Here is a 13,341-nt window from a genome sequence, read left to right on the forward strand (position 1 = left end):
ATATATATATATATATATATATATAATTTTTTTTTAATGATTTTTCTTTACCCTGTCCCTAAAGGGGCCAAAACAGCCTCTGGTATCATCCTGCCTAAAAACAGTACTACTCTATACCCCCGATTTTGGTATCTAGTACTATTTCTCACAGAAATGAACCAATGCTGCCAGGATAGCTGATTCCAAGTCTTGGAGCAGGGGCCAAAACCAAATTTAGTCGAAACAATATAACCAAGAAGCAAAGATGCCTTCCAAGATGTTCACGCTAGTTCTAAGAAAGGAAAAGAACCTTGGCAGGCCCACTGATGAGCCTGCCAGGGTCATGAGATTTTGAGCCTTTAGTCATCATCACCTCCACAACTAATTAAATGAAATTAGCTGAGACCAAATAAGGCATAAATCCGTAAGTCCATGATGATACAAAGAGAGGCATGCAGAAGATTCTAATAATGTTTACAGAAAATGCATTCTACTGATCTACCCACTCAAGTTTTAATCAACAACGAAGAATATAATTAGATGTTTTTCTTTTCTTGTGTAAAACTAATAATATCATCCAATTGTGATTGACATCTATTTTACTAAAAGAAGTCAAAATTTCTAGGTGCCTCTTGCAAAGCATAAAATTTACATATGGAACATGTAATTGTCATTTGCTGTTTTTAATTTTGCTATCAAGGACACTATGTATCAAGGCTACAACCCATCTTAAATGTGGTAATGAGATTATGACTGTATCTCACCATGACCAGTTGTTTCTGTCCCAAGCAGGTTATAAGAGGACATGCAATCTAAAATTGAAACAAATATATTTTATAAAACCTTACTTTCAAAAAAAATTTTTTACTTATTTAAAAAGTTTGTTTCTAGGTGTTTATTTAGAAAGATGTGTTAGATCTTTCTGTATCTTATTCCTTTCAAAACAGAAAAAGAAACAAATTGTTTTCGTTTCTTTGCTTTTGTTTATTTTTCTAAAGTAGAGCTAAGGAGGAAACAGTTTCTCTCCCTCTACTTTATTTATTTTTAAATTTTTATCTTATTTTGGATTATAGTTGATTAACAATGTTGTGTTAGTTTCAGGTGTACAGCAGAGTGATTCAGTTATACATAAACATGTATCTATTCTTTTCCAAATTCTTTTCCCATTTAGGCTATTACAGAGTATTGAGCAGAGTTCCCTGTGCTATACAGTAGGCCCTTGTTGGTTACCTATTTAAAATAGAGCAGTGTGTACATGTCAGTCCCAAACGCCCAATCCATCCCTCCCCCCACCCTTACCCCCTGGTAACCATAAATTTGTTCTCTAAGTCTGCGAGTCTGTTTCTGTTTTGTAAATAAGTTCGTTCATATAATTTTTTTTAAAATTCTGCATGTAACCGATATCATATGATATTTGTCTTTCTCTTCCTGACTTACTTTGCTTACTATGATAATCTCCAGGTCCATCCATGTTGCTGCAAATGGTATCATTCTTTTGAATGGCTGAGCAATATTCCATTGTATATATGTAGCACATCTTTTTCCATTCAACTCTCCCTCTGCTCTCAATGCCATTCATTGTCCATTATTGTCTAGTCCATTATTAGGGCTCTAGTACATCTACTCTCGTACTCTTGCTAACAAAGGCACCCAGGATCAAGCAAGAGAAGGGGATGTCTTACTTGACATCAACCTTAAAGTTTTGATATGTCTAGTTGTCATTAGCGGTATGTGACTACTATTCATAGATTTCACAAATCCCTCTTGAACCCACATAAAAAATTTATGTCTACACCATTACTTGAAATTAATTAAGTCCCATAATTTCTTCTTTTCATTTGTCCTAAACTTATCCTAATCTTATCAAAGGTTGCCTGTCTTTCTAGAATACTAGAATTTCTTGAGCAAGCCTGTGCTCAGCTTAACCAGGGTCTTTTAAGATTAAGGGCCATTGATCCTTTTGGCCTAAACTCCTTCATCAGGGCTGCCATCTCTTCCCTCAGTCTAGCAGATCTTCTCTGGCTAGTCTTTAGTTCCACTATGTCCCTTCTAAGATGTGATTGCCAAAACTGCACATAGGACTCCTGGTGAGGAAACATCACAGATCTACATAAGGTAAGATAACCATTGGTTTGTCTTCAGTAACTCTCAATGATGCGCAATGTTATGGTTGGATTTTTATCATTATCAGAGTCCTAAGCTGCTGTTCTCTATACCCATAATAATTAACAAGTGTCTTTTCTGAGTTACAGTTCTAAATTATTTAGAACTATTTTAGATTCCTTTTAAACATTTCATTGCCCGGACTTCCCTGGTGGTGCAGGGGTTAAGAATTTGCCTGCCAATGCAGGGGACATGGGTTCGAGCCCTAGTCCAGGAAGATTCCACATGCCATAGAGCAACTAAGCCCACGCGCCACGACTACTGAGCCTACGCTCTAGAACCTGCGAGCCACAACTATTGAGCCCGCGTGACACAACTACTGAAGCCCATGCACCTAGAGCCCATGCTCCACAACAAGAGAAGCCACCGCAATAAGAAGCCCACGCACCGCAACGAAGAGCAGCCCCCGCTCACCACAACTAGAGAAAGCCTGCGTCCAGCAACGAAGACCAAACGCAGCCAAAAATAAATAAATAAAAATTAAAACAAACAAACAAAAACCATTTCATTGCCTATTTTAAAACCAGTCTACAACTTTTCCTGTTGTTCAGGAACACAAATTTTTAAGACCTTCTTGTTATCTAGATCTAGCATTTGTGGCTCTTCTCTCTCTGATTTTTCGTAAGTTATTTCTCCAGTTCTATATAAAGATGCTAAGTAATTCCAGCCCTAGCATTGATCTCAAAGACCTCATCAACCACTTACACTTCTTTATCTATGAAATCACCCTTAAATTCCTACCCTTTGTTTCCTCTTTCCAGATCCCCTCTCCTTCTTCCGATTCTATAGTTATTTAGCAGATATTCATTAATTCAAGAAATAGTTACTGGCATCTACTCAGTGGTAGGCACAATAATAGGTGTTAGGAATACAATGACGAAAACATAGGGTCCCTGCCTTAAAGAATTTCAGGGTATGCTACATTCACTGGTGCATCTTTATTTACTTGCCTATTTTACTCCTTAGAAACACTAGTCAGGCACAATTTCTTTTTTCATAAATCATTTGTTTTTCCCCTAAAAGAACATTATTTATGTTCTTGAGTGTAGAATTCAATGAATTACCCATGCAAGGATGGAACTGAGTCACTTGTACATTCTCAAATCTTTTTAGGTCTGCACTGCCCAATTCAGTAGCCATTAGTCCCATGTGGCTAATTTTAAATTAATTACAATGAAAGGAGATTAAAAATTCAGTTCCTCAGTTTCACTAGCTACATTGCAAGTGCTTAATAGCCAAATGTGGCTACTGGCTACCATATTGGGCAGCACAGATTTAGACCATTTCCATCATCACAGAAAGTTTTATTAGACAGTACTTTTTGGACAGTCCTTATGTAAGGGGTCACACAGTGGCCACATATAAAAACAGGTTACACATTTTGGCAAACAATCACTGTCTTCCTCAGTACTCATGTGATGCCACCTAGCACTAGAGTAAGTTACATTCTTTTTGTCATTGAGGTCTAAACTAAAATACTGACCTCTATGGAATAGGGTCACTCCTTTTTTATGCCTTCTTAGTAACAGAATATATGACTGGGAATGTATAATGAAAGTACCTAAGTAATAGCAATAATGCAATAAATAATCAATTCAACATGGGAAACATCTTAAAGAATCTTACCCTCCTTCACTTTCCGCTTCCTCTGAACTATTACTTGTTGCTGAACTTTGAACTGTGACAAGCCTTCTTTTTCTAGCTCTGTGCTGAGGACTTATCTTGTGAACAGTTGTCTTCCCTCCAAGTTCGCCTTGGATATATTCCTCCAGCTTTGGAATGGTTCCTTTAAGAACTCTGATTTCCTCTTTGAGTTCTTCCATATTTGTCAGTAATTCATTTAACTTCTCCAATATCTGAAGTTGCCTTCCTTGAAAGATCGCTGTTGTTCCTTGGCCATTAGGCATTTCATCTTGCGAAGGCATCAAATCAAGTGAATTACCCAGAGAAAGAAATTTAGGTAAATCCATTGCTGTCCTTGGTTTACGAACCTTGTGGTACCACAGAAGCAGCAAGCTGATTCCAGTAGTTCCCACCATGATGCCAAGTATCATTTCTTTGTTTGTGGAACGAGGCATTTCCTGGTTTTTGTTTCTAAAATTAAAAGTATAAATGTAAATGAACATTGTTTCTGTCTTTCCCAAGACAAAAATATTAGGGCTTTTTCAATCAACAAAAACCAAGTCTACCTCATCACAAAAAAAATTTAATAACACTTGATAAATCACAAACTAAAATAAACTATGAGTAATTGCCTCTATAATGTATGTGGCTGAGTAGAAATACTACCTTTACGGATATTACTGACAACCAGTGTAAAGTATCAACTTTAATTCAGAATTTGTATTCTACTTCTGATCTGAAATTTACTCTTTACCATATATTTTTAAAGGGTATGATAGAGGTAAAAGCATCATTATAAATTTCTGAAAAAAACTATTTAAGAATTCAAATTATGCTTAACTGTGCCTGAACCTTTTATTTGTATAAAATTAACTAGTGTGCCAATGTCTGGGTTTTATCTAATCTTTAAGGAAAGCCCAAGAAAAAGCTCTTCCTTGGCATCTAGTTAACATTTTGTACTCCAATGTAGAGTGATAAACATTTGAAAATGGGCTTTGAGATATAAAATATACAAAGAGTTGTGGCAAGTTTGTAACCACCTCATCTCTTTTATTCAACATGGAAAGCAGAGATGCTAATGTATGTGCAGGCTTTACCTCCTTTCTTCTGACCTGGAATTCTTCTGCTTCTTACATTTCTATTTCTGTCTGAGGTCTTAATGTTTTTATTTTTTTTCAAATGTTCACTTATTTTTTATCTTTTTTATTTTTTTTAATTTTTTGCGGTACGCGGGCCTCTCACTGCTGTGGCCTCTCCTGTTGCAGAGCACAGGCTCCGGATGCGCAGGCTCAGCGGCCATGGCTCACGGGCCCAGCCGCTCTGCGGCATGTGGGATCTTCCCGGACCGGGGCACGAACCCGTGTCCCCTGCATCGGCAGGCGGACTCTCAACTACTGCACCACCAGGGAAGCCCGTTCACTTATTTTTAAAGTAACAAAAAAGTAATTTCTTTGACTCCTTTCTCCTTCTGAACTTTCACCATTTTGCATCAAAGACCCAAGCTTTGGGCTACATGGGCCTACGCTTCCATATAAACTTATAAACATAAACTTGTTGCATATAAACTTAACTACTTTGACAAAATGCACCATAATCTTTCTTTACTTCATCCACTCTTCACTAGTTTTATTGCTTATCACTGTTCTTAAAGAAGGCCACTAAAGGAAAACAACAATATAAATCCCCCTTTCCTTCTGAGACTTTAAAATGGCAATGAGTATATAAATACAATGATAAACTTTTGTAATGAGAGTAAAATATAATAAGGCTTTTATACAGACTTTGAAGTTTCCAAAATTGTTTTCCCATCAATTTCCCCTATTTTATAAACAGGTAAACACCTGTATTAAATTTTGTTTGCAACTTGGGAGAAATGATACAAATAATGGTAAACTGTTACAGGAAATTAAATTTGCAAATATCTCAGTTTATTTTTCCTGACACTTTCTCAAAGAGCAAATTATTATAGCACTGCCACCCTTAATCCCTGATAAAAGGGAAACAAAGAGGAAAGTACTGTGATCTCCCCAGGTTTCCAGTAGGTGGCAATTTCTGGACTATGGCACAGGGAAGGGAAAACCAAACAGAGCCTGGTAATCTCACTGAGTTGAACAGAGTTCAGAGAAACTGAAGCACCCAGAATTTGTGCCCACTTACTACTGAAGATGAGGGAGTTATGCAGAGAAAGAGTTCCAGAAATACACATAGGGCTATTCTTGAGTCTTTTTTTTTTAATTAAAAAAATTTTTAATTAAAAAAATTTTTATTTATTTATTTATTTCGGCTGTGCCAGGTCTTAGTTGCAGCACGCGGGATCTTGGTTATGGCATGCAGGATCTTTAGTTGTAGGATCATCAGTTGCAGCATGTGGTGTCCTTTTAGTTGCGGCCTATGGACTCTTTAGTTGCGACATGCAAACTCTTAGTTGTGGCACGCATGTGGGATCTAGTTCCCTGACCAGGGATTGAATCTGGGCCCCCTGCATTGGAAATGCGGAGTCTTAGCCACTGGACCACCAGGGAAGTCCCTCTCCTTGCACCTTTAATTGAATACCAATCTGCACATGCATAGAGTGAAACCCCACTGAGCCAGGCAAAAAACAATTTCAAGGGAAAGGACAATTACCAGAGAGCTGTAAGCTGAACTATTCCTAAAGATTACACAGAACTGGTAAGTGTTCAAGTGTTTACCATCCAGAGTGTAGAGTGTGTATGAGTTACTTGAGACTTTCAGTAGAGGCTTCAGAAGGGTAATGGCTTGCTAATGCAGCTAAATTAACACTCGAGTTAAGGCTATTTAGACCTGCTCTAAAATAGATTAAAAATGAGCCTTCAGGGCTTCCCTGGTGGCGCAGTGGTTGAGAGTCCACCTGCCGATGCAGGGGACACAGGTTCGTGCCCCGGTCCGGGAAGATCCCACATGCCACGGAGCGGCTGGGCTTGTGAGCCATGGCCGCGGAACCTGAGCGTCCGGAGCCTGTGCTCCACAACGGAAGAGGCCACAACAGTGAGAGGCCTGCGTACCGCCAAAGAAAAAAAGAGCCTTCAAAGGATCAAACTGATTCACAAGTAATTTAACTGCCTTCAGTAGAAAGTCCAACACTCTTTACAGGAATAGAAAAAATCCAGAACTCAACAACATAAAATCACAATGTTGACCATCTAATCAAAAATTACTAGACATGTAAAAATGCAGGAAAATGACAGATCCAAATGACAGAGGTGATATAATTAGCAGATAAGGGTTTTAAAACAACTATTACAGATATTACGTTCATTATTTAATATAAATATTAAAAATATGCTAAAGGAAAACATAAACATGATGAGGAAGGTTATAGAAGGCATTAAGCAGAACCATATAGAACCTCTAAAGATAAAAAATAAAATAACTGAAATAAAATTTTACTAAATGAGATTAACAGCAGAGAAACACTACAGGAAAAAAAAATATCAGCAAACCCAAAAACATAGCAAGAGAAACCATCTGCTATAGACTAAATATTTGTGTCCCCCCAAATTCATATGTTGAAATCCTAATCCCCAAGGTGATAGTATTGGATGGAGTCCCTTTCGGAGGCAGAGCCCTCATAAATAGGATTAGGGCCCTTATAAAGAGACCCCAGAGAGATCCCTTGTTCCTTCCACGACATAAAGTTACAGCAAGAAGGTGCCAGCTATGAACCAGGAAGCAGGCCCCCACAAAACAGTGAATCTGCCAGTGCCTTGATCTTGGATTTCTTAGCCTCCAGAATGATGAGAAATAAATTTCTGTTGTATATAAGCCACCCAGTCTACAGGATTTTGTTATAGCAGTCCAAATGGACTAAGACAGCATCCAAAATGAAGCACACAGATTTTTAAAAAAGCCTAAAAAACAAACAAACAAAAAACCAAGTGGAGCCTATAGGGTAATATCAAGCAGTCTAAAACATATATAATTAAAGGGAAGAAAAGGAGGGGTAACAAAAAAAATTTGAAGGAAAAATGGCCAAAAAAATTGTCAACGTAATCCAAGAAGAATAAATTAAGAAAACCAAACCATGGCAAAACATTATTAAAATGCTGAAAACCAGTGATAAAGAAATGTGAAAAGCAGCCAGTGATGGGAAAAAAAGACATATTATGTACAGAGAAAAAAAGATAAGATTACAGCAGACACTGTCTCCGAGGCATCACCTCAGAAACTATTCAAGCAAGAAAACAACTGAGTGACCTCTTTAAAGTGCCGAAAGAAACTGTTAACTTGCATTTCTATACCCAGTAAAATATTTTTCAGAAATGAGGGTAAAATAATGAATTTTTTAAACAAAGAAAAGTTGAGAGAATCCACTACCAGCAGCCCTTCACTACAAGAAATGCTAACAGAGGTTCTTCAGGCAGAAGGAAAATAATAACACATAGAAACTTGGATCTATACAAAGGATGAAGAGCACCAGTAGTGGCAAACATGTGGCAAAATATAAGTCATTTTTCTCATTTTAAGATTTATTCATAAAATATTTGCTTATTACAGCAAAAATGACAATAACATATCATGAGGTTTTTTATCATATGTAGAAGTAAGAAAGTAGGACAACAATAGCCCAAAGGCTGGGAAGGGAAAAAGAGAATATACTGTTGTAAGGGTCCTAAGTTTATAAAGCAGTGTTATAATAAAGATCCACAGTTGTCACAGCAAAGGAAACCATAAAAAAGACGAAAAGACAACCTCCAGAATGGGAGAAAATATTTGCAAACGAAGCCACTGACAAAGGATTAAGCTCCAAAATATACAAACAGCTCATACAGCTCAATATTAAAAAAACAAACAACCCAATCCAAAAATGGGCAGAAGACCTAAGCAGACATTTCTCCAAAGAAGACATACAGATGGCCAACAGGCACATGAAAAGATCAACATCAGGGATCATTAGAGCAATGCAAATCAAAACCACGATGAGGTATCTATCACCTCACACTGGTCAGAATGGTCATCATCAAAAAATCTACAAACAATCAATGCTGGAGAGGGTGTGGAGAAAAGCGAACCCTCCTATACTGTTGGTGGGAATGTGAATTGATACAGCCACTATGGAGAACAGTACGGAGGTTCCTTAAATAGCTAAAAATGGAACTACCATATTGAAATATGACTTCAGAACTGAGAAAATCAACTGGGAAAAAAACTAAAATCAATGGAGCAGGTATTTGTTTTAAATAATCACAATTAGAGAATAATAGCTCAAGCTATGTTTGAGTTTTATATCAGTATAAAATGTGCTTCTAAGCCAATAATTTGCAAAATGCCACTCATTAAAAATCAGAACACGGTTCTTTGTGGCTGTCTGGAGGGGTGGGACAGGGAGGGTGGGAGGGAGGGAGACAAAGAGGGAAGAGATATGGGAACATATGTATATGTATAACTGATGCACTCTGTTATAAAGCAGAAACTAACACACCATTGTAAAGCAATTATACCCCAATAACGATGTTAAAAAAAAATAAAATAAAAAAATAAAGATATACCATAAAAAAAAAAACTCAGAACACCTGCTTGCCTGCAGTATAATTTCAAAGGTTATATTACATCATTTACATAACTTTAATACATTTAATTATCACATTAGTAGTAGACACTTGCACTTTAGTATAAAAACACAGTAATTTTAAAATATATTGACTAAGGAATTCCCTAGTGGTCCAGTAGTTAGGACTCAGTGCTTTCACTGATGGGGCCCTGGTCAATCCCCGGTCAGGGAAGTAAGATCCCATGGCATAAAGAAAGAAAGAAAGAAAGGAGAGAGAGAGGGAGGGAGAGAGGGAAGGAAGGAAGGAAGGAAGGAAGGAAGGAAGAAAGATTGATTCTTCGTTTAAAAAAAAATATATATATATAGACTAGATAATCAGATACTAAGTATTATTCCTGTCACATTTCAATTTGTAAGGTGCTAATAATAATGTAAAATAATAGACATTATTTTATTATAAATTATTGGCATCTAAAATTAATGGGTAATACATAATTAAAGGTTGTTTGCAGAGATGAAAATTAAGAATTCTGCTGAAATAGTAAATCATCAAAATGTTGACTCTACTGAAATTTCTGCATTAAAATTCCTTTGTAGAACCCGTCATAAAACATTAACTTCAGAAAACATTTAATTTTCATGCTATAGTTTTAATTAAAATTAATTTTTAGAAATGGAAATTATGCTTTACCAAGTTACTTATAATGCTTTCAGCAATATTTAGCATATATATTCACTTAATTCATCAGCAGATTCGTAAGGGGAAATACATAAAATATAGAACTCTGATAAACTCGGAAGATGGGCGAAAATTTTTGCAAGGGTAAAGGCACAATATGGGCTATAAACGACCGAGTTTTAAGTTTCCCAAGGGAATTGCTCTGAGACCTTGAATTAGTGATTTGATTCTCCACAGCGACCTGGATAACTTGATACTTTCTAAGTGAATTCTAATACTCATATTTCTTTCGGTTTTCTTTTTTTTTCCTATTTTATAATTTCTTTTTCATTTAGGGCTCCCTGATGTTTGGCTTATTTGCAAATGTTTGTCCCACTGAAAATCTAGCCTTCATTTTGTGTAAAATAGGTGGAGAATCTGATCAAAACAAAGCAAAACAAAACAAAAACGTTTGCTGAAGTTTCAAAGGTAAGAAAGACCCAGGGAGCCCAGGTGAGAAGCGAGCAAGTGTCTCCGGCAGAAACTCATCGGCGTTTGCAGGGATCCGACAGGCCGAGGTAGTACGCTGCCCGCTCCCCACGCACCCCACGCCGGGCGCCCGCGCGGAAATACTGGCGACCTCCGGGGTTGAAACTTCCCAGGCACCGGCTGGTCGAGGGTTGCGCCAGGGTAAACTGCAGCAAGCCCGCTCTACCGCCCTGAGGAAGATGCCCCCCAGGCTTGCGGACGCCCAGAGGACGCCCGCACGACCCGGAAGTGCGGTGACCGCCGCCGGAAGTGTCGCCTCGATCCTCGGCCGCATCCCACCCCAGACAGCTGAGATGCCCACTGCCCACCTGCGCAGCGCGAGTTCTCGCCGCGCTGGCCTCTCTGCTGTCGGATACCGGAGACCTGCCGACTGGGTGGCTGGGAGCGAAGCGGCGGGCGGACGGTAGTCCCGGAGCCAGCGGGTCCAGAGGTCCGGCGCCGCGGCCGCCTCGTCCTGACCCAGATAGCCGAGGCGCCGGGGGAGGAGCCCGCGGCGCTCGCCCCGCGGTTCCCGCCTCTTCTCGCCCGGCGGTCAACTCACCGGGGCGGGCTCCCCGAGCACCTTTTACAAACGGAGACAAGTGCGCTCCGCCGGGCGCCTCGGCCGGCACCGGACTTTGCCGCCCGGGTGCCGACTCCCTCAGAGCTCGTCTCCCCGCCTCGACCACCGCGTCCTGGCTCAGGGCCAGCGCGCCCGGCCCGGCGGGAGGCTCGGCGCGCGCTTCCTGCCTCCAGCGCGCTTTCTCCCATCACTGCCGCTCCCGAAACCCACCCTCCCTTCGGTTCTTTCCCGCCCCCAACCCAGCCCCCTGCCCTAGTTTCACCCTTCTTCTGTGCCCCATTTCTATACACAACCTCGAACCCTCCGTACGACAGAGTCAAACGTGGACGTCTTGCATCAATTACTAATCAAGTTATCCGAAGTTCACTTTAACTCACTTTCTCTTTTAGTGTGCTAAATCCCCAGCCTCTCCGTCCTCCCCTCAACCCCACCACCATTCAGAGTTGCCTTTAGGCGAAAACCATTATCTTCTCAGAAGCCTAACATTCGAGATTTTACCCAGCTTCGCTTTCTGTGGTTTGTATAATGAAAATAAAATTCTGCCAAATGAACTCTTAAAAACTGCACATTCACTCCCTTCTGTATTGTCCTCACTTTGAGCTTTAAATTTAGGCTTGCAGGAAACAGTCTTGAGTACTAAATTCCCTACCAATGTGCTGAATGGAATTAAAAACGGATGCATTCCTATTTATCAAAAAACAAAACAAGCAAAAGAACTCTAAAGAATCAGAAGGCTAATTTCACAATCCATACAAAATTATTTACTAATGGAGATTCTACAGGATCTTTAAGACTATAAAACGTTTTTTGAGCTTTAAGCAAGCTGCATTGAAGAATAAGTAAGCCTAGCCACATCATTTTATTAAAACTAAGTTATATTTTGGAAGGCAGCAGACTAATACTTAGCCTCTAAGATTTGAAACTATAAAGCACTCCTAAGAACCATTTTCATTCACACTTTGTTATGGTTTACAAAGATATTACAATATAATGCTAATGTTTGCTTTATTTAAACAATACAACATAATATAAACCTGTCTAGCAGGGTGATCTCTTTTAATGAGATTTCTTTCCAAAAGAAACTTTACTGTCTCTTCAATAACACTTAAAAGAAGCTTGAAGCACCTTGAGATTTAACTTTGTCCAGAAGGAGTCCACTGAGTTGTTCACGGCTGCATCCTCAGCACACAGCACAGAAGAGGTCTGCAATAAAAATGTGGAGTGTGGGCTGAGAACAGGGCCTTACCAACCTTCTGCTCCAAAAGAAAGATGTCAGCTGGTACTGACGTGTTCCTCAAGTTCAGGGAGTGGGGTAAAATAGCTGGACTCTTTCTGTATGCCTGTGTAACTAACACCTGTTCCCCTTGATTCTGTTTCTTGATCAGTAAAAATTATCTGTGAGGTAGAAACTCACAGAGCGGTGGCCATTGATCTTTGGTAAAGTTAAAACTAAAAAGCAAAGAGACGAGCTATATTCGCCAGGCGCTGTTGTAGGGATGACATAAAAAAGAAGGAATTATTCTACCTATCTCTACTAGGAATGTGGTCTCAAAGGAATGTCTGAAGGGGAAAAATCACTAGGAATCTCAGAGATGCTGTTTTTCATGGACTGAATGTTTGTGTTCCTCCAAAATTCATTATATTTAAGCCCTAATCCCCAACGTAATGGTATTTGGAGGTGAGACCTTTGGGAAATAATTAGGTTATGAGGCTGAAGCCCTCTAGAATGGGATGAATGCCCTTATAAGAAGAGACCAGAGCTCTTTCTTTTTCTACCATGTGAGGATACAATGAGAAGCCATCTGTCTGCAACCCAGGAGAGGACCCTCACCAGAATCCAACCCTTCTGGCACTATGATCTCTGATTTCCTGCCTTCAGAACCATGAGAAATACATATTTGCTATTTAAGCCAGCCATTCTATGGTAATTTTTTATAGCAGCCCTAACGAATACACTTGTATTCATCACAACTAGCACAGCATTACAGTCAGCTGACACCTCTGGTGTACAGACACTTCACAATTTGTCCCCACCTACTTTTCCAGCTTTTCTCTACCATTTTCACCAGACATCAATCCTTCACTTCACCTATAGGCAAACTACCTCATTTTCTTCCCATAAATCACACGTTTCCCCAGTCTCTGTGTTTAGACTGCTCTCTGTGTCTGGAATGCTCTACTCTTTACCACCTGTCAAAAAACAGTTCCTCCAGTTTAATCTGCATCCCTTGAGCAGCTACTCTACACATTCTCCTCCTCTCCCAAAGAATTCCTCCAGGCCCCGCCCAAACTCTGCAG

General features: G+C 39.4%; 1 protein-coding gene across 1 annotated transcript in view; it reads right to left on the reverse strand.

Annotated features, from left to right (window-relative positions):
- Positions 1-4,220, reverse strand: part of RMDN2 (regulator of microtubule dynamics 2) — a 77,819-nt gene extending 73,599 nt beyond the window's left edge. Inside the window, exon 1 of the mRNA XM_007445794.1 lies at positions 3,769-4,220. Within this exon, the coding sequence (XP_007445856.1) occupies positions 3,769-4,220 (452 nt within the window). The remainder of the gene's footprint in view (positions 1-3,768) is intronic.
- Between the last annotated feature and the right edge of the window lie 9,121 nt (positions 4,221-13,341).

This window comes from Lipotes vexillifer, unplaced genomic scaffold (genome assembly GCF_000442215.2).
Source record: "Lipotes vexillifer unplaced genomic scaffold, Lipotes_vexillifer_v1.1 scaffold278, whole genome shotgun sequence".
NCBI lineage: Eukaryota > Metazoa > Chordata > Mammalia > Artiodactyla > Lipotidae > Lipotes > Lipotes vexillifer.